The following is a 21,857-nucleotide window of genomic DNA, read 5'->3' as shown; positions in this document are numbered from 1 at the left end:
TTGTAAAAGTGTTGGGATCTGTTTCAACTTGTTCGCTGCTTTTCTCTCCCTTTTAAAAACAAACTATTAGAGTGCCATCTACGTTAAGCGCTCACCACTGTCTGACAATAAGTGGAGCTTTACTTAAGACTTGTCTAATATTCTTTTAAGGGAGTGTGTATCTTTTAGTGGCCGTGTTTTTGAATTGCTTACTATTGGTGCCTGCGTGTTTTTCTAGATGTGGTTTTTAAATAAATAATTATATCTCTTTTACACCAAGCCCTGCTCAGTGTTTACTTGTTCTATTGTGTTCTCTTGACCTATTGTGAATACTCTATATACTGCCTAACTCTTCTTGAGGGACGTCTGACTGCTCAGCCACAGCTACCAAATGAATCTGTGTGGTACAGACTGCTACCAAGTGGGTTTACTGCCAAACACCTGTAGTCTTAAATATGTTGCAGTGGTCCCAGAGGGAACTGCACAGGTTTCTGCCTAACAGTCATGCTCTTTGGGAAGTTGTGCATTTGTGCTAAGGACATCTGCTAGACGATTGTGTCTCCTGGAACATGTTGGGACAGGAGGAACATACGTTTTAACACTGAATTCCATATGTTTTGGGCTAGTCTGAACATACCTGGAGAGTGTGTCCCGCCCTGTAGTTTATAAAAATCATAGCTGTAGTGCTGTCCGTTAGGACTGGAACTGGTTTTCCCTTGTAACTGGACTTGAAAGGCTTTAAGAGCTTTGAACACTGCCAGAAGCTCTAACAGGTTGATTAGTTTGTTCGCTAGTGTCTGAGCCCACATGTATGATGGAGATAATGTGCTCCCCATCCTGATGGGGGAGCGTCTGTGGCAAGAATGGTCTCTGTTGCTGGTGTGGTGAATGATATCCCTTAGAGAAGGTTCTCCCATGACCACCACTGCAGAGGCAGAACTTGAGACTTCGAGACAACCACTAGATCGACCCACTGACCGATTGCCTGAGACCATTGTCTTATGAGGCACTCTTGCATTGGACACATGCGCAGGCGGGCGTGAGTAGGTAGATGCAGGAAGCCATCATTCCGAGCAGGCGCATGGCCTTGCGTACGGCTATCTGACGGCTGGCTATACATTGAGGAATTTGGAACTGCATGTTTTGGACCCTCTCGTTGGAGGGGAAGACGAGACTGTTTTCTGTCCGAATTAAAGCTCCCAGAAATTGTTTGACTTGACTGGGCACGAGACCCGATTGTTTCTCATTCATGGAGAACCCTAGCTGAAACAATAAGTTGATGGTTTGTCTGTTCTTGAGACATGCTTGAGGTGTGTCTCCTGTAATAAGCCAGTCGTCTAGATAAGGATACACTGGAATGGAATGGACGTTCTGTGAAGGTGGGCCTCCACCACTGCTAGACCTTTGGTAAATACTCTTGGCGCCGAGGCTATGCTGAATGGCAGTACTTTGAACTGATGATTATTGTTTCCCACTTGGAATTTTAGGAACTTTCTGTACCCTGGCACCACTGAAATATGAAAGTATGCATCTTTCCTGTCCAATGTTGCCATGTAGTCCCCCTTTTTGAGAAGATGGATTAGCTCCTGCAGGCTAGTCCTCCTGATTTTTTGTGGCTTGACATACTTGTTTGCAGGACAGATATAATACAGCGCGCATGGTTAAGTCCTTTTGGGTAAAAGGAAGTACACAGAGTTCTATGGCTCCGTTCTGAAGTAATGTCTCCACTTCCGCTTGATGAGCTGATGTTCTCACAACATCCTTCTGAGCATTGGCGGATGGTAACAGGGGTTTAGTAAAATTGTGATGCAATATCTGTCTGCGACGGTAGACAGCACCCACTGGTCTGAGGTTATCTCCTCCCATGCATGGGTGAATGATAACATTCAACCACCTACTGGAGCTACATGGGAGGGATCCTTGATAGAAAAGTCAATTGCTGGCAGGGGTGGGGGAGCCTCTAGAGGCTGCACTCCTACCTCTACTTTGCCTTGTCTGAAACTACAGTTCCGAGAGGTTTGGTAGGTAGATTGTGTAGCCAGGGGTGTGTACAAGTAAGAGGACCCGGGTGATAAACCTGAATGTCTGGGTCTAGAGCGAAAGGAACGGCGGGTGTTAAAAACAGAGTCTCGGACAAATGGCTTGCTAGAAATGTGACTGTGATTTAAGCGTTTTGTGTTTCTTCTTCACGGTCTCTAAAGCTAGATCGACAGCTTTGCCAAACAGGACGGATTCCTCAATAGGCTTGTTAAAGTGGCCTGAGTTTTTGGTTTTAACCCAGAATTACGCAGCCAATAGTGCCTTTGTAATAGGGTTCCTTGTGCCAGGCTCTGCCCACTGTTTCAGCAAAGTATGGGTGACTGGTCTACCCTCTTTAATGATGTTGAGTAGTTGGGACTCGATTGGCTTTGGGACATCAGTCAAGCTACTTTGGAGCAACCCCCACTGGACATCATTGTAGCTTGCAAACGGCATATTATAGTTGGGAATACGTGCCGAATAGGCTGCTGAAGCAGTGACCCTCTTGCCGGTTCCATGTAATAATGTCGCCACAAAAATCTCGCCATGCAAAAATATCGCCGAAAAATGGCCGTTTTTTGTGGCGACATTATTGCATGGAACATGCGGGGGTACATATTTCCCGGCGATATTTACGGCGACCATATATATGATGATATTATTACCTGATACCCTCTTGCCTTAAGCGTAACGCTTTTTGCATTCTTTGTCAGTAGGTGCCTCGTTATTGAACAGTGGCACTCCAGTACGCTTTCTATTGGTAGTGGCCACTAGTGAATCAGGTATTATATGACCACAAATATATAGGGGGTCACTTTGTGTCAGCTTGAACATTTTTTCCACCCGAGGCTTTACTGCCCATGTGAGAAGAGAAGGTGCAATTCTCTTTTAAACAAAGAGTTTAAGAGGGGAATATATTGGCCAATACCCTTTTTTCTCCTTCAGGATTTCCTCAACAAAGTCAGGGTCAGACGTACTCTCCTTAGTTTGGATCGAAAATGCTCTGCTGCTCTTTGAAGCAGATTATTAAAAATGAGTTGGCCGTCAATGGGGACAAGTCCCTGGGCTGCTGTAGAGGATCACCATCGCCAAAAAAGAATCTGGCTCATCTAGGGTATCACGAGTGGGAGTTGCTGGCCAAGTACCTTGATCAGCGTCCCCTTGCCAAAGATTGTGATTATCAGTCACTTGTTGACAGCTTTATGTAATCACAAACCACAGATTTACCTACACCGAATTTCCTTAGCAAATAATTTTTGTGCTCTTTATTTTGGGATTGATTACTTTTGCTTGAAGATATGGCACTCTGATGGCTATCCTTATTGAAAATGTGATATGAATTTTACATATTCAAGTCTGATGGTTACTAACATGTATAATGCTTTTATCTGTAGAGGGCATGTTTACTAATATGTTCAGTGGTTTGTACTCCAGCCTCTTAGGGTTTCCCGTCTACTGGGCATTATGCAGAAAATAGTTCCCACAGTGGAGCCTTCTGAGCTTGGTCTGCAAAGACGCCTTGTTGATGATATCTCTGCTTCGAGGGGGATTGAGGACTATGCCCCACATTTAAATCTAAATACAAGTACAGCTTGCACAAACCTGGATTCAACACATGCACCAGCAGCAACATTGGAGTCAAAGGCCTGAGAACATCCCCCCAACATACTCCCTATATGGCAAGGATATCGCAGGTTCCTGAGGGTGTTCATACAACAGACATCTGGCATACATGTATGTGGGATGTATGGCTCAGGCTGCTCTTAGATAAAGTCGCAACAGACACCAAGCGAGGTTCTTAAGTCTGTGAGTAATAGTGATCTCTGGCATGGAAACCTATCGTACTTGTAGGTTAAAAGCAGATATCCAGCATACTCATGCAAGAATTGCCAAGCACCGATGCCAGCCTGACAATACCTGGCACAGGTTTACTTCGGTGCTTGTATGCCAAATGACTAACACAGGTTGTTGGTAGGATAGACCTAAGAGCTTGGTTAAAACACAAACTTTGGCTTACACCCTCATGGTCTCCAGCATAGATAAACCATGCACAAACATCTATATGCACCATGCATGACATTTTCCAGTAAGCCATAATGTACAATTCTAAAAAAGGAACACAAAATGACAACGGCAAAAATCATGATTTATTCACAAGAAATAAACAATTGAGCTGTAACACCCAAGCATGGGGATAACATCTTTCCCTTTAGGCTGTTCCTTCTTAACAGCAAAAGGGGGAAATAGGTTAGGGCAGTTAAGAAATGTTACTTAAAATACTCTCCAACACTGGCTAGCTTGTATAAACACATGCTTAAAACCTTCCCCATCAGGATCTAGGAACACACTTCGAGGAAGCCATTTTGTACAAGGCTCTTTGATACTTCCGTTCCATTGTTCTCACACCTTTCAAAAACATAATTAGAATTTTCATCTGGGGCAGGACATGATAGAATAGCAATTCAGTTCGAAAGTTGAGTTTTAAATTGATCTACAGAACATCTCTACCGTAATAACTATTCTTATGGTTCAGTGACGTTCTTCACAAGCATGGCCTCTTCTATCCTCTTGGAAAAGACTACCATGCTGTATAAATTCAATGGGTGCAGGGTACAGAAGAAAGATTCTTAGCATGAACAGGTCTGAGGAAAGACAGACCAACCTCAGGTCATTAAGCACTAAAGCTTTGAGCATCTATTATTCAGCTTCTATTCGAGAGAGCTTTTCACATTTCATCAAGGCTGATTTTGCTCTACACTGACAGTCAGCCCCCAACGTTAGCTTTCAAAGGATGTGCTCTTTGAGTGGGTTATCTTGCCAACAGAATCAGATTCCACCACAAGGAGATAATTCTTTTACACAGACTCGACTTTCAATCCAAGCCTGCACAGTACTAAACTGCTTCCCTTTGGATGCTTTTTTCCATGTAAGGCAGATAATTAATGAAAAGCACAAGAAACATCTGGGATTAACAAAGACAATGGCTATAGCTTAGGAGAAATGATTAGAAGGAAATAAAATAATGATACGAACATCAGAAGCAACTTTGATCGTCAAACCGGGTGAATTCTAAAAACTACCTTTATTACCAAGACAGTCCAAAGGAAGTCTTACTAATTCTTCTAGCACAATATAATAGATGATAATAAAAGCAACAGTAAAGGAAAAAACGTTAATCAAAGGACCTTGGTTAAAATGGTGAGTTCACACGTTTTACCTCAACTATATGTCCACGGGTCTAACTTGAGCCAATTTATAGTCACAACTTCAACGTACCCCTGAAATATGTTATATAAACTGATGAAGGATTACGTTTATTGTTGTTGGCTGAAATGGCTCACAAATGAACTGCATGAGCATTGAAGACCAGATCAAAGGGGCAAAATAGCATCAACAAAAGGAGTACAGACTTTCAGAAAAGCAACAAATTAATTCAAATACCCTTGCATTTAAAGGAGTGAGGGTCCTCATAGATGGTTGTCTCGATTCCTTTAAAAGATTCCAACAATTGTGAGGAAGCAGTATTCTTTAAATATTCCAAACCAGAATGATTAATGGTCAATTGTTATGCTGAACCAAGGCCGTTCTAGCAGCTTTCCTGGCAGAGAGATCAGAAAGGCTACTGGAAGGGGCCTGGAAGAAGTGATACTGGTATGAGGATCAGGACTTTCTCCATCAAGCTTTAGTACTGAAATTATTTTGGTTATCCTAAAAGCGTAAATCTTAGTGTAAGAGGGCAAACTCTTTTCACATAGTGCTCAAAGGGGTACTCTCGAGTATGTGGGTACAACCTTTTTGCGCTTTACAACTGTTAAGATGGTCATGTCAGTTGAAGCTCCCACTTGAGATTCTTAAGTACATATCTCTGCCAAAGACATCCACACAATTGCTCTCTTTGGCTGAAAGATGTTCTTAAAGTTCTCCATTTCAAAAGCACACAGCACTATGATTTCTGGGATTCAAAGAACTCTGGCTAAGATATTATAACTTGTTTATAAAAGGTTTATGGAAAAGATCAATGTTGTGTTCTCCGCCCAAATAGAAATGGGTGAAATGCTGCAGTGGCAGTCCATGGCTGCATATCGGACCGCCACACAGCAGTGGACATTCCAACATGGTGTAATGGTTCGGACTACAGCTAGGTGCACCCTTTCCCAAGATGGTGCGGTGTCCAGCCACAACTTCATGTCGGCCAAAGCATGGTGCTTCTCTGCCGTGGGAAACAACTGCAGGTTGCATCACAATGGCTCCAGTGAACCCTGATGCCTTGCTTCCATTAGTGCTTCTGCTCCAGCTGTTCCGTGCTCCTGGCTCTCCCTTGTGCTTGTGTATTCTGCTGCCTCTTCTTCTGTTGCCTACCTGGCTCTCTGGATTCCATCGGTTTCCTCCTGCCGTGTTTCCATCTGTGTCTTGCCTGGCTACCCTACCTGCATTCCTGTATCCAGTTGCATCCTCCTCTTTAGCGCTCCCGAGACCAGTGGAAACTTCGCTCTCCATCCACCAACAGGCACCTTCACCACATTGCAGTGTCCAAGGGCTTTACCTTTGGGGCTTGTCCACAGGGACTTCCTGTTCCCCCAGGTCACCTTGCTCTTGTCTACCCAACAACAAGGTGGTTTCTGGGATGGGACACCCTTACTAATGTGACGACTTTACTACCACAAAGCACAAGGTAAGAGTGCCTGCAGCCCACCCTTGACATGGGGGAGTTACATATAATGGGTAAATTAAGCTGAAAGGATGTTTGATGTACATTGCCATTTCACACAGAAAAGAAAATAAAAAATCCAGTGGGAGAACCCAGGAGAAAGACATTGGCCTGGAGATGGCCTATCCGAACAGAAAATCCTTGAAACGTGTTACTCAATAGGTTAGCCATGGAAACAAAGGAGAAAGTGATACTAATCAGATTATCCCAGTTATCCAAGGACTAAAGTTAATGCTTCTGCTGACATTTCTTACTTCTCCTCTTTGATATTAACATGGATTCGAAAATCGCCTTCAAAGTTGAAAGCATTCGAGGTGGAAAGAATCAAATTACTTTGCAAGTTATTTCTGTCTTTCAATGGATAAAGGAAAGATTTCTGAGAACCAAAAATCAAGTTCAGAAGTGTCTGACAGAAACCCTTACAGTACATACTGTTGTACAGAAGATCTGCAAAGTCTACAGGCACCAAATCCCATTCTTCGAGAGAGAGGTCTCAGCTAATTGTAGCTAATGTAAGAGTATCTTAAGTACAGCTAATTCTGTTTTAAAGTTCCTGATTATTTCACAGGAGGATTAGTGCAAAGTTACTGTTACTGCACATTAAGATGTGAGGTGAGTGCCCAGAAAGCTAGCGCCATCAGTCTTCATCCTTGCGTCTAGATATATAGTCATCTGTCGGGCAAACCCTGGAGGGCTTACAAGCGCTGTTAGCTTTACATTTTTGTAGGAACACAGATGTGTGAGGCAGAGTCAACTTACCTACTGCGGCTTTAGCTACTAGATTATGAATAAAATGTGTGTCTGGATTTGGAAACCTGCATGTTGTCTGGCCTTTTGGTGTGAGCAATGAAGAGTGATGGACTAAGATGAACCAGTTGAGTTCAAGTTTTGTTGGTGCAGGAGTCAGACGAAGACTTTTCTCAATGAAACATGCTGTGGACTGTTTGCAAGAGGCTATGTAAGGTTGAACATTCAGGGAATCCTAGATGCTGAGGGAATAGCTTCATAGCTGCATCAAGTCAAAAGACTTAGGCTCTGGATGGACAGATGCCTTTCCAGTGGGATGCCATTGTGGTTGATCCCTCCAAGTGCTCTTGCCCTTAACATTTCCCTTTTAGCAGATGAGTCAAAAAATAATGTTGCATTTCAAGGCAAAGAAGGGAAGAACAGCGTCCAATTTGAAGGTAGAGAATATACGGTCCGCTCTAGGATGACAAATTATGAGACGGTCCAATTTTTGTAAATTCCTCTGAAGAAGAGATAAGAGGGGTGTTGATCCCAAGCCCACCTGTCCATGGTTGGCAAATGACATGTTTAATTTTACACTGAAGTTTGCTCATTAGATGGTAGACTACCTTTTCATGATATTCAGCAATAAAAAAATAATTTAGCATCCAAGGCATATTCTGAATGCTGCAAACCCATTCTCTCAATAAATACAAAGAATTCAAGAAAATAACAGTTGAACCAGAAACAAAATAATAATTAGACCATTTAATAGAGTATACAGCAAATTACAATCCCTGTTTTAAAATGTGTTACTACCCTGCTCAATGGTACTCCCTTCATTGAGATTGAAAGGATCAAAGGTAGAGTGGGGGACCCTAATGGGATTGCATGCAACATGCATGTTACACTCATTACTCTGGCAGGCTCTCAAACCCACTGATTTGGAGATTTCAAGTTCTAACGGTATGCAGGTAAGCAATTTGGTGGTTTAGATGAAAGGATGATGATCGAACAATAAAACCCCAAAAAAACAAAGTTGAGACCCACACCTGGCAATCATTAAATATCACCACTGGGAACAGTCAGGAGTTACACTGCATTCCATGGTGTGAAATTACCATCAAACAGGAGAGGCTAAAGATGTCTGCCAAGAAAACCTAACAGTTATACAGGAGCAGCTGTGAAAGATTAAGAGAAACAGAACTGAAGAAAAGAAAAATAAGGGGGATGTGCATATTTATCACAAATCTGAGTGTCATGTTCTAGACATTTACTCCATCAAAAATGGTGCTGGGGAGCAGAGCATTGGCATTTTTCGATATGAAGGTATTAAACAAAACGGCTATCTCAACAACATTAAAAGATTAGTTAAGTCTTCCAAGAGATCATCTAGCTAAAAAGGTACGAACGTTATAAACTTGTGAATCTATAAGAGATGCAAGGCTGTGGGTCAAGATTTAAATAAGAGCCTTGGAAACCTATTTTGCCATAACATGCTTTATGAAAAGAAAGCCATGCCTCGACTGGTCACCAGGAGACATGACTAAGGAAGGAAGCTTAGCACGTGGTATGCATTGCATCAATGCCAACAAACATGTCCCCTAAAAAGTGAAAACACACAAGAGGTGATATCTTGCATACCTCAGTGGGGTACATGTGTTGCCATGCACCTTCCTTCCAACATTGGGTCCAAGGAGATGAGGCAATCAAGAGGTGACCTCAGAAGTTAGCATATTGTTTATAGCGGGCACTGCACTCTCAACCGGGTACCCAGTACAGATAGGATGTGTATGCCAATACCCTAGCACTTGGTGCAAAAGTCTTAGTCCCAGTGTCAGTAGCAGAGTCCATCCAACCCTAAAGGGAACACTTTATGCATCCCTCTGTCGGTTCTCAAACATGGTTTTCCAGCATGACATGACATGGCTTCAGGACATAACCTAAAAATATTAGACTACACTTGGCACCAAAAGGAGCACTGGACAACTTTGCACACCTTTTTCAATGTTACCATATGTGCATTTCCTGTCCCCTGAGTGTAGACAGTCTTGTGTTTAGTGCAGCTGTAATTTTCATTTGGTTTTAGGTCTGCACATTTTACTCAATGTAATTCCTGGCTTAGTTTCCATCTCAGACCCCAACCTCTACCGACATAAAGTGGACTGGAAGACAGCAGCACCTGATCCGGGACATATGGTTGGGCACAGCAAGTTAAGAGCATGGTCTACAGCACATGAGATGTGGCTGCATGCTGGCTAATTGGCTCAGTTTTCAGCGCCCTGTGCAGAACTCATTTGCAGTGCACATCTACAACCCAAGCACATACTTGATACTAAACATGCACAGATCGACCGTTTCAACTCAGAATTTGATTGGCTGAGTCGGAGGGAGCAAGAGCAGAGAAGGGCTGACATGTTGCTTTAACCTGCTTAACACATTACGTACAATGTCAAAAGGAGCTCTCTCTCAACCTAGATCACACTACCAACTAACAAGAACCCAAAAGTCAGGCAAGATACCTATTTTATCAGTGATGCTTCACCCAGAAGCAGACTACTGCACTCTACAGTGGTGTTTTTCAGACAGGTTGATGGGCAAGTACATGGCTCAGACCAGATCAGCAGAATTTCAGGAAAACATTGCCTTTGTCAGCCACTACTATTACACAATACCCATCTTTACAGTAAATCCACTTTCAAAAACATCCAAATATATTAAAATAAACCCCAAGAGACCATTAGTTATTAGAAGAATACTTTGGCTCATGACAGTTACAAGCTTCTCAATCCAGCTTCTCCTGTAGTTACTGCAATATTCCACCAGGAATCTTCCAGACAGCGAGCACAGTTAACACTGATCCTCTAAGATGTGAGTCTCCACTCTCATACAGCACAAGCACAAGGGCTTTCCTACTTTTGAGCCCTTTATCCCAGAACCTGGGGGAGATAAATCAATAATCCAAGTCTGAAACCAACCCTAAAAATCAGAAAAAAATAAGGCAGTGAGGTCAGTCCCCCGGAGGAGAGCTGGATCGAAGGTATGAAACCAACCTCTTTGGATCTAGTAACATCACAACCACGAGGCGTGGGTGGCAATAGAGGGCAGCCGTTGCCCTGATGTGTCCTGCAGCAGTGCTGCGATTATGCTGCAGATACTGTGGTAAAATCATTGTGCACAGATCCTTGCTGCAGTCTTCTCTGGGAAATCTGGACCTTCCCGTCACAACAGCCATTTCAGCGCATAGTGGCAGTTTCTTTCACCCCCATCCAAAAATTAAAAAATTATGAACAACAAATCTGTAAAAAGTGCGAGTGGTGCTGAATGGTGTGGCAGCTCTCCTTTCCATCCGGACGTTGCTGGAGGTTTATCTCTTAGTAGGCGCTGTACCGATCCTAGAATTAAGAAAGTAAAAATTAGAGCAAGAAAGACTGAAGGATAAGGATTGTCATTTCAGAAAATGCTACATTCTCCTCTTCTCTAGGGAGAGAGAGAGATGGAGAAGGAGAGAAAGCAAGAGACAGAAAGACTCCTTTTTACACAGCAGGCTAGAGCAGAGAGAAAAGATTAGCACAACTGAAGGAGAATTGGCACCGCTAGGACACTACATTCCACCAACTAAAAGAGAGGGAGACAGACAGATGACATTTCAATACAAGGACATTCATTATCCCACTGCAGTACCAACCCTGCAAGCAAAGAAAAAAATTAAAGATGCAGCATCGATCATCCTGAAATCACAACAGCCCTTCTTGTACCAGTCTGGAGGACAGGGAAATTGTATTGAAGGACAACGTGGAGAGCCAACTGCAAGGGTAATGAGGAGAGTGTGTGTTAGGGCAGCTCCAACTTCCACGTTTGCTGCCCCAATCCTAGGAAACAATTGAGATGCGTGAGGCTGAATGAAGTGGCCTCTGCCAGTCCAAAAGTGCTCATGATTGCTATATGTTATCTAAGGAGGTGCAGTGGGACAAACAGAGCTAAGAGAGAGAGATGGGAAACTGGACAAATAGGTCAGTCCAAAGAACACCTAGTCACAATCCTATCAGAGAGATGAAGATGGTGTTAGCTGGGTGTTTAATACAGTGGTTGTGGAGGGGGTGGGAGAAAGCCACCCTGTGTGTTAACAACTGTTAAGTTTGGTGTTTAGGGCCAGTGACCATGGCCAGCTGCCACAGCCATTGGTGCCCTCTCTAAAAACGGAATGCACTCAAGAAGGCGATATTAGCATGAACCTTGGAAAACTATTGCTGTGCAGGCCCACTTCGACCAAGAAAATAATCTGCTTGCCACAATGGTGGCCTGGTAGCCTTCCTAAAAAGACCTGTCAACCACACATCTGGTAAGAGAGCCAGGAGAGCCAGACCCCAAAATGATACCCACCCACATCGTCGCTGCAGTTGGCTGATTCACCAAATGCAGTTTTACTGCATTTGGTGAATTGGTTGCTACGGCATATTTTTCGTGGGATTTTTTTTTGTTTTAGGGGGTGCATTAGGGAGCATTTAAAAATGTGATTTTCGGGGCAGTGGGGGAGCATTCAGGTGTGTGGGAGACAGTAAGAGAGGCTTGCACCCCATAAGAAAATGCAACAAAAAAAATGGGGCATAAACAGCCAAGTAATGAGGAAGGACAAATATACCCCAAAGAGCAAAAAAGCCATGTGGGTCCATGGATTGCACCACGGTAACCCATACTGCACATTTTTGGGTTACTTTCTGGATCAAACAAAAGCAGACAACAAACGAATCGTGAAACAGACGAGAGGCAAAGTCCTCACAAAAGTCTGGTACAAATGCGCCCAGCAGTTTCGGCCGCACGGGAGAGCCTTTATTGTTAATGTTAAATCTTAATTTTTGGGATTCAACCTTTATAAGCTTCCCTCCCCAACCAACCAAGCATCATACTTTTAAAGTATATAATATATTTAAGTAGATGTAACAGGCATGGCAATAGCAACCATGTAGTCATTGTTAAGTGGCTCAGCCTACAGGAAGAGCACTTTTTGTGAGGCTGGTAACTTCAGCGCCATTCGACTAATCCACACAAAATGTTCCCAAAAATATAGACCGGATTGCATTTTTGAAGAAAGTTGTATGTGTGTGGTATCGTCAAAAGGAGGTGGTGGAGTAGGAAAGTTGTATCGGGGCTCTCGAACGTGGTGAGACCCTGACTAAATTGCATTGATGTTTCTGTTGCAGCCAGAACCACTGAACGTATTTTCTTCAAATTTGCACAAGGAGCAGCAGCCTGGTTACGAAAGCATGCTTTTGCAAATTCCGTGCTAATCGTTCCAGTTTAAAAAAGCCCAAAAGTTGGTTAAAACAATAAGTAAAAGCTATCTTGGTTCGCTTCACAGACTTGCATCCCGGTGTCTGCATTTGCAGGCTTTCTCAGGGAAAAAGATTGACTAGTTAGGCAACATCTAATAGGCTTGGTTGGAGGCATTCAACATGTTTTCGGCAATGTGTTTGGGATCCACAAATTTGTCTGCAAAAATGTTTGCTATTTTTGGGGCATATTACACCCCTCCTAGAATCCGCCCTCACATTGCCCAGGGTTGGGTGTTTCCGAGAGGGGTGCAATATGCACCAAAAATGGGAACAAGCAGCCGATTTTATTGCAGTATTCACAAACGTTTCCTTGACTCTTCGAAGCCTTTAGCTATCTATGGTTTACAACTGTTTCATTGCATCTAGTGCTATATAATGTATTGTTATATGTGACTGTGCACTAACAGTTAAAGAGTGCCCTGGGAGTCCAAATGATTGTGGAGTAGCGTTTTAGGCCTTGGATCCTTTTGACCTATTTTTCCTATTGGTTAAGGTTCCCCTTTCAACCATACCCAAACATATGTGCTAGGGGCTGGCCACCTAACACTAGGATTTAGGGTCTTACACATACACTAGGTTTGAGTTGTGGCTATAGGATACTGTACATTATTGTGTAGGTCCAAAATAGACTTACCGGCTTGCTCCGCTTTATGGTGCGCTGTAACTCCCCACCTCCCTTTTATTTTATTTTGGGTGCAGTGAGAAACCAGAGGGCATTCTCCCAAGTAGACCATGGGAAACCCTTATTCGGGTGGCCAAGTGAGGGCTGGCTCTCTCAGATCCCAACCCTGGGAGTAGACGAGCGAGGGAGGATCACCTGGGTAGGGGAGCCCGGGGTTATGCTCAGGGGAATGCCCAAAGAGAGGCGCAGTATTATACGGAGGAGGAAGATGAAGGGGACAAAGTCCCTGAGGTTTTCCTTGGTTATTCTACATCGAGCTCCCTTCCACCCAAAGAAGCTCCCTTAACAAGATCCTACCACCCCTACAACTCTGATAATCCAAATAGGAACCCCGTCACCCTCAAAAAACCACAACTCCCAGAATCCTGGTTTTCCCAGTTTTCACCAGAATACTCCCCATCATTCGCCTCCACGGCCCTCTTGGTTATTCTTTTCTGATCACCCAATCTATTATGACAAACTAGCGTTCCCGGAATTCCTCTTGTTCATTTCACGATCCCGGCTATTCCTGTTCACTTCACAAACCCTACAAAAACCACCCTTCCGAGATCACTACCAATCCTCCCAGTACGAGGGTTACAATTCCCCACAACACCACCTCCCCCTCCCAACACGTCGGATATTCTGACACCAACATGTTCTCCCGATGTAGTAAACAATGGACTAACCCTAAAGGTGTTTACCTGACATGTCACAACCCAAGGGTCAGGCAAAGTCAGGCAATAAACCTGAATCACACACACAATGGCCCTTTCCTTTCCCCACAAGGATAAAAGGTGGAGCACAAGAGTACAAGACGAGCAAGGCAGACCGCAGGACGGGAGAGTTAACGCAGCATGGCAGTTCAAAAGGAGGAGAAAGACGGCACAGAGAGAGAGTGACAAGAAGAGAAGCAACCTTGCCCTTTCCATCCATGTCCCGTGAAACCTCCCCAGAAAGGATAAGACCGCGAACAATAGCCAGTATATGTTGCAGCAGATGTCTACGGTATGCGAGACCCTCCTCCAATGATAACCAAGCCGGGGAAGGACGCAGGTCTCATAGGTACCAACCTTGACTCCAGGGATAAAGAAAGGCATGCGGTTCATCACAGCCACTGAGTCGAAGGGAGAAGCGATAAGAAACCGAACTGTGTTCAACGAAAAGTAGCAAACAGCTAATTTGAACTTTCAACGGCTTAATGATAAATTGATCAAAGATGGGGAAAAGCAACAACAGAGGAGTACGGCACCATGTGGGTGCTCAAGCAAGAAACTCTGGGCAATTAACCGACGCACTTGGGAAGAGGCAGAGAAAGGTCAAAGTGGTCATACAGGGGTCTGGTAAAATCCTCTGTACCGTCGAAAGTCTTTGACCGACAAAGAACTGTGAAAGCTAAGGGAAGTGAATCCTGCATGTTGAAAATTAACCCATGAACTGTGGAAATTATCAAGAGTGAACCCGGGCGAGGGATGGTAATTAAAAGGGACAGAGTCTGAAAGTCCTGTGAGAAATTATTGGTAAAAGTCGAGAGTGAATTCAGCAGAGGAAAGCAGACAGCCAGTAGTTGGCGAGAGTGAACCTAGCAGAGGGAAGCCGACAATCAGCAAAAAGCAAAGGCCGAAAACTTGTTTAAAAGGACATTGAAATTTGTGAAAACAAGAAACATCATAAAAATAAAGTGGAAGGGAAGTGTCCCCCTTGTTTTCTAGGGTCCGAGCCCGGCCGAAGGAGTTCCAGAGGTGGAACCTTACCACCCAAAGTTCGCTAAAAAAGGATCTGTCTTGTTAATTAGTTGAAAGTATTCTGAAGGGTCAGCGCATGGAAGAGGGGACGAGGGGTGAAACCATCACCCAAAGTATACATGAAGCAGAACATTAAGATTTGTGAAAGTAAGAGGTATTGGAAGACCAGGGGAAATTAATTATCCCCCTTGTCAAGTGGGTCTGAGCCCGGTCGAGGGAGATCCAGGGGTGAAAAGTCCTTACCCAAAGTTCATTGAGAAAGGAACTGTTCAATTGATTGTTGAATACGATATGTAAGGGGTCGGTGTCCAGAAGAGGGGGAGCCAGGGGTGAACCTATCACCCAACGTGAACTGTGGAAAATAACTTGTTTGTGTTTGTTTGTTGGATAGATCAGACCTCGAAGGCAAGACACCTTTTTTTATGCAAAGAGACCTTACCCTCGCAGAACCCGATAGCTGGAACGGAACTGTTGGCTTGTGCTGAGAAAGCTCGAGCGTGGACTGTGCTAGCTGGAATGGAACTGTCGGCTTGTGTGGAGAAAGCTGGAGTGTGTGCTGTGCTCGAAGGTCCCACCTTGTCCCGTGCTGAAAAAGTGGGGAAGGGATACCCCAGGCAATCACATCGTGACTTATTATTTGGAACACTTCTTTTCTTTATTGAGACCCTATCCCACACTCTTTCTATAATTAGTCGTAAGGAATTGGCAATAGGTGTGTTTCTTAGCATAGGGCCTTTTACTTTGATACAACACCACTAAGATTTAGGTTTAGTTTAGGCGTTTTTCCACCGTGCATTTATTGTTCAATAAACACCCTTGAACTGTGAATCACTAGTGTCCGCCTTTACTGTTGCCACCATGAGTTCCTTACAGTGCTCACCTCTGGTCGAGGGCACCCCTAAAGATATTGGAGTTAGGAGGGCCATTGTATGGACTTTACTGTTTTCATAATGTGCTTAGTATGTGTTAATACTGTGTATTATTTCATCGGTACTTATTTTACCTGATAGTTCTAGATGTGTTACTTAAATAAAGTATACATTTGCAGTATATCAGTGTGATGTATTTTATAGAGATAAGTGTGTGGACAAATTGTAGCATTGTGCCAGCCAACTACTCCTACCTAAGAGTTAAACCTTGTTGCTCTCTCCACATTACCTACCTTAAGAGAGGTTTGGCTTCCTCTTGTCAACTGTGTTAGTATGCCCCCCATGGTTGGTGGTTGTAGCATCCTCAAGAGAGGGAAGTATAAAAACTGCATAAACAGTTAACATGAGCAGTGCATTGCAAATGCACGAGTTATGGTTGCGTAGTTTACCATACCTGGCACATTTTCATGGATTTTAGATTGCGCTCTGCAATCGTAACATGTTTTTTCCATTGCAGTTTACAGGTTTTTATCAGGGCAACTTAACCAGAACGTCCCTTTACAAATTGCTTTCACTGAATATACACGGGACGTACACTAGTCACTTGCTACGCACTCCCGGGACTCTTCACTACACAAGTGAAAAAATGAAACACTGTCATTTAGCTTGCTGTATAGCAAAAATATCTTCTTTTATTAAGTGTATGCCATGGCAGACATGCCGATGTAAAAACAAAAAGACAAACAACCAACTCGTTTTGCTATGTGGCTTCATCCGAACTGTGTGTGTTACCATGTTTCACATATTCTTATAGTGACATTTGAGCATATTTCTTTTATTGGGCATTTGTAAGGTGCTTTTATACAGCAAGAATTGTGTTTCAAGGCACCCACAAGGCAAAAGGGAAGGGATGTTACGCTCACCTGACTCTCACAGAGGCGCCGGTCCGATCTGGGCTGCTGCGGCCTCCTCCAGCGTAATGCGTAGGGCCGAGATGTGTCGTTTGTCTGGCCGGTAGGAGTACACTTCTGTGAATGGAGAAAGGGGAATTAACCACCCGTGGAGTTGAGCGTAAATTCCCCCCACCCCCGTTGTTCTGACCACCTCTGATGTCCCCTCTAAAGTCTCACCTTATGGTTTGAAAGGGTGAGCTCTCCATCCTGCTTTGAGCACAGGGGCGCGTGATGGACCAGTTACTCCACTGGTCGAAGGAATTTGTGAGTTCCAGGGCTATTTTGACTCTCCCGGCAAGACGCCGTAAGTATGCAGTTCGTAAGAGTTCAAATGCCTGACCATCACTCCTATCCAATCCCGTAATCTGTGGTCTACTCCTTTATTGAGGTTCTGAGAGAAAACCAGAGTCGAGTAGTTATACCTCCGGCGGTAAAATTAGGTAAGTCTATGGCGGGAGGTGGCTCCCCTTGATTGTCCTTTTGATTCACCCTGTTGTGCTTTTGTTTCCCCTTAGGGGCCAGGGTACGGCGATGGTGCAGTGGGAGATGCGCCGACCCGAGGAGAGGAATGGTTTCCCCGGTGGTAAATAGTATTCCTCTATATGTTCCCTTGGCTCACCTTATTGTCTTCATTTCCCCCTAGGTGCCGGAATGCAGCGGGAACATGCAGGAGGCTGCGGTGAAACGTGAAGATGCTGCGAGGAACGGTGAGTGCAGCTGCTGGCGATGCGACGTGTTTAAAAATAAAGTCTTTCCTTTGGTTCGACGATGCGATGGCTCTGGAATCAGGTAAGAAGCTGGTAAATATTCTGGTTCTAACCTTTCTCCTTCTTTCCCTTGTTTCTAGGTGCTCCGGGTTCGAGGCGGGCGTGGCTGAAGCCTGGATGCTGCTGCAGGCACGGTGAGCGTTACGCTGCTGGATGCAGAATAACACGAAGCGTGTGCTGCTCTTCGGCGTGGTTTAAATAGCCTCCACAGTAGTTCCAGGTAAGTATTCCTCCACCGCCACACCCGAGTGGCAAAAGAGTTCCTAGGTAAAGTAGTCCCTTCTGGGCCTCTTGAGGGCTTGGATCCCTTGCAGCATGGTCTGCATCAGGTAAGTCCAGAGGCGCCAGGACTGTGTCCAGATGGCCCCTAACAGGGGTCGCTGGGCCTTTCCCCGGGAACGTGATGCCTGCTCCCGGGGCTGCTGGACCTGGTCTGGTTCCCCGGGGGTAGGCATCATGACAAGGGAACAATACAAACAATGGAAAAGAAAATGACAATGAAAAGCAAAAATGACAACAACGGTCCCAATAGACTTTGTGACATTCGGAATGTGCAAGTGCAGAGTGAGAGAGGGGAGAGGGGACGGGGGTAAGTGCTGGAGAGTCCCGCAGAAGGGGAAGTGCCAGAGAGCCTGTTGCAATTCAACTGGTAAGTGCGAGGCAGTGACAACCTGGTAAGGGTGGGGTCACCCGCCAATACAATAAGTGCAGACCTAAGAAACACTACAGGCCAGTGTGGGCCCAAAGGCAAGTGCAGTGGGAGGGCGGATGCTGTAGGTGATTGGACAGAAGGCTAGGTCACAGTAAAGGGCCCAGGCCGCCAATCTCAGTAACTGTGGGGTTTAGCACGGGAAGGAAAGAAGGTAGCAGGAGGAGAAAAGGAAAATCTTGAGATGCTTGCAGAATTTGAGGCGATCCGGCTCAAGCCATAGAGAAAGAGGGAGGCTGTTCCAGAGGAGGGAGAGCCAACTGAGGAACGAGAACGGCCACCCACTCTCTCCTTAGAAAAGTGCTCGACAAGCAGAGAGTTGGAGCCAGAGGATCGGAGGGATCTGGAAGGAGAGTATTTGGTGAGAGCGAGTTGCAGATAGCGTGGTCCCTGGTCCCAGACAGCCTTATGGATGATGCAGAGGGATTTAAATGTTATCCTTGCAGCAACCAGGAGCCAGTGGAGAGATTTTAGGGCTGGGGCGATATGGTCCCTGGGCTGGAGGCCAAGGATAAGTCTTGTAGCTCTATTGTGGATTAGTATACAAATTAATAGATACTCACCGTAGTGAATAACTACTCTTAGTCCATAGTCCCCTTTCCTCCATACTGTATGGGCGTCTCTTGCGAGGGACGCGAGACAATCTTTTTCACCAGAAAAAAAATCTTCTTCCCCTTTAAATTTAAATGCGTCCAGGGGTGCGGCTCTGGGAGCAGGCACTCACCTAACTCCGCCCATCAGCACCACTCCTCAGTCCCCATTGACGCGTCGACCATATTTTACATTGCCTAATGACACCAGTATTATTAGGAGGGAGGATGGTGGGACGTATAGAGGAAAGGGGACTATGGACTGAAAGTATGTTAGTCACTATGGTGAGTAACTATTAATTACTCTTATGTCCCGTCCCCTTTCCTCCATACTGTATGGGCGATTACAACTGAATGTAGCCCCAGGGTGGAGAGGAGACCCTCCTTAAGCAAACCGGTTTCTTAGAACCACCTGCCCAAACGCCGCGTCTGATCTGGAGGTGGCGTCCACACAGTAGTGCTTACAGAAAGCCAAAGGGGTAGCCCAGGTAGCCACCCTGCTGATGACCTGCCACGGTACGTGCCGTTGAATCGTGATAGCCATGGCTTTGGCTCTGACCATATGAGCATGCAAATTGGCCAGCACTGGTTTGTGCTGTCCCTCATAGGCTTGCCTGATGGCCGCGACCATCGGAGGCCTGGGAGGCCCGATAGCCGGGCCTTGAACCACCAAAAGTGATGGAGGGCATCTGACTTGCGGAAGTCCTTGGTCATGTCCAGGTAGTATTTTAGCACGCCTCTGACATCCAGGTGGTACAAGACCCTCTGAGGCTCATCATTGGGGTCGGCAAAGAAGGTGGGTAAGACTATTTCCTCATTCAGATGGAAGGAAGAGGTCACCTTGGGTAGGAACGCAGAGTGCGTCCGGAGGACCACCTTTACCTTGTGAAAGGTAGTGTAGGGCTCTGATGCCATGAGAGTCTGGATTTCACAGACTCTCCGAGCGGAGGTGAGGCCTACGAGCAGCGCTGTCTTTAGGGTGACCAGCCGGATGTCCGCAGACGCCACTGGTTTGGACGGTGTGTGCGCCAAGGCGCCCAAGACAATATTGAGGTCCCACACCAGGTGTGGCTTTTTTATAGGTGGGTAGAGCCTGTGGAGGCCCGCCAGATGCCGTTTGACCACCGGGTTAGTGGAGGAGAAGAGGCCCTCCTCCAAATTTCTGTAGATTCCTATGGCTGCCAGATAGGTGTGGCATGTGTCCACCTGAACATCGGAGTAGGCGAGGTGTGCCGAGAAGGAAAGTACATCGTCCAACGTGCACTTAAGGGGGTCGATCTCCTTAGAGTCGGCCCAATGACAGAATCTGGACCATTTGCCTTTATCTTGGCTCCTGGTAGCTTTGCTCCTAGCGCCTTGAATGATCTCCAGGTTAAACTGAGATAGGCTCAGGTGTTTCAGTGTGACCTGCTCCGGAACCATGCTGTGAGGGCTAGCTTGTGAGGAGCGGGCTGGAGTACCCTAGGAGCTGGCCCCAGGGGTAGGTGAATGGGGGGCTGTCCGAGGCTGAGCAGCTCAGAGAACCACAGTCTCAGCGGCCACCAGGGAGCTATCAGACTGCTGAGGTGACATGATTCCTTTATCCTGCAGATCACCCTGTGTACCAGTGGTGTGGGAGGGAAGGCGTATGCCATCATGTAGTTCCATTGCATCTGGAATGCGTCGCCCAGGGAGCCCAAGCCTTGTCCCTGCCAAGAGGCAAACTGTTGGCCTTTCCTGTTGTCCCAGGAGGCAAACAGATCCACTTGGGGTTGCCCCCATCTGAGGAAGATCTCCTTGAGGACCAGGTGGTTCAATTGCCACTCGTAATTGTCTGCCCCCAGTCTGCTGAGCCTGTCTGCCTCCAGGTTGGATGGTAGACCTTGTTCTCCAAAGCCCATTTCCACATGCTGACAGCTACGTTGCACAGCGGAGGGGATCTGGTACCCCCTGCGTGTTGATATAGTACATGCTGGTGTAGTGGTCCGTCTGGATAAGTACTGTCTTGCCCTCAATCGGAGTGAGGAAGGCCCTGTGGGCCAGCCATATGGCCTTCAATTCTAGCCAATTGGTGTGGGACTCCTGTTCCTGCCGAGTCTAGACACCATTGATGCGGTGAATGCCCAGCGTGCCTCCCCAACCTTCTAGGGAGGAATCCATAGTGACGGTAACCTGCGGGAGAGGCTGCCGGAAGGGCTTGCCCTACTGCAGGTTGCAATCCGCAGACCACCACGTGAGGTCCGGGTGGACAGATGTAGGAACGTAGACAGGCACCGCTTGGGAGCCCCTCTCCCATGAGGCTGCGAAGTGCAGCTGTAATCTCCTCATCTTGAGTCTTGTGTGGGGTACTGTCACGATGCCTGCCCCCGGAAAGCCAGACCAGGCCCAGCAACCCCGGAAGCAGGCATCATGCCCCTTGAAGCATGCCCAAAAATCCCAGTTAGGGGCTCTTTGGCTACAGTCCTGGCGCCTATGGCGCCATGCTCATAAGAATAAAGTCAGTCCTGGCGCCACGGGCGCCAGGCTCATTACAGAAATCTTACCTGTTGCAGACCATGCTGCATACCTACCTGATGCAGACCATGCTGCACAAAGCCACAAGCCAAATGAGGCTTAAAGGGACTACTTTACCTCAGGGACTCCTTTCCTCTCGGGTGGGGCTGTGGAAGAATACTTACCTGGGACTTCTTCCAAGGCTATTTAAGCCACACCCGGACAGCCACACGTGCTTCGCGTTATTCTGCTTGCTGCAGCGTAACGCTCACCGTGTCTTCAGCAGCTCCAGTCTTCAGCCACGCCTGCTTCAGCCCTGGAACACC

General features: G+C 45.9%; 1 protein-coding gene across 3 annotated transcripts in view; it reads right to left on the bottom strand.

Moving 5' to 3' along the window:
- Positions 1-4,123: 4,123 nt before the first annotated feature.
- Positions 4,124-21,857, bottom strand: part of ARFGAP2 (ARF GTPase activating protein 2) — an 885,096-nt gene continuing 867,362 nt past the window's right edge. For all 3 annotated transcript variants that reach the window (XM_069623180.1, XM_069623182.1, XM_069623183.1), the window contains one exon: positions 4,124-10,827. In XM_069623180.1, the coding sequence (XP_069479281.1) occupies positions 10,807-10,827 (21 nt within the window). In that variant the 3' untranslated portion in view covers positions 4,124-10,806. The remainder of the gene's footprint in view (positions 10,828-21,857) is intronic.

The sequence above is a fragment of the Ambystoma mexicanum genome, chromosome 11 (genome assembly GCF_040938575.1).
Source record: "Ambystoma mexicanum isolate Mex_15411 chromosome 11, UKY_AmexF1_1, whole genome shotgun sequence".
NCBI classification, from domain to species: domain Eukaryota; kingdom Metazoa; phylum Chordata; class Amphibia; order Caudata; family Ambystomatidae; genus Ambystoma; species Ambystoma mexicanum.
This window is presented reverse-complemented; position numbering and strand designations above follow the sequence as displayed.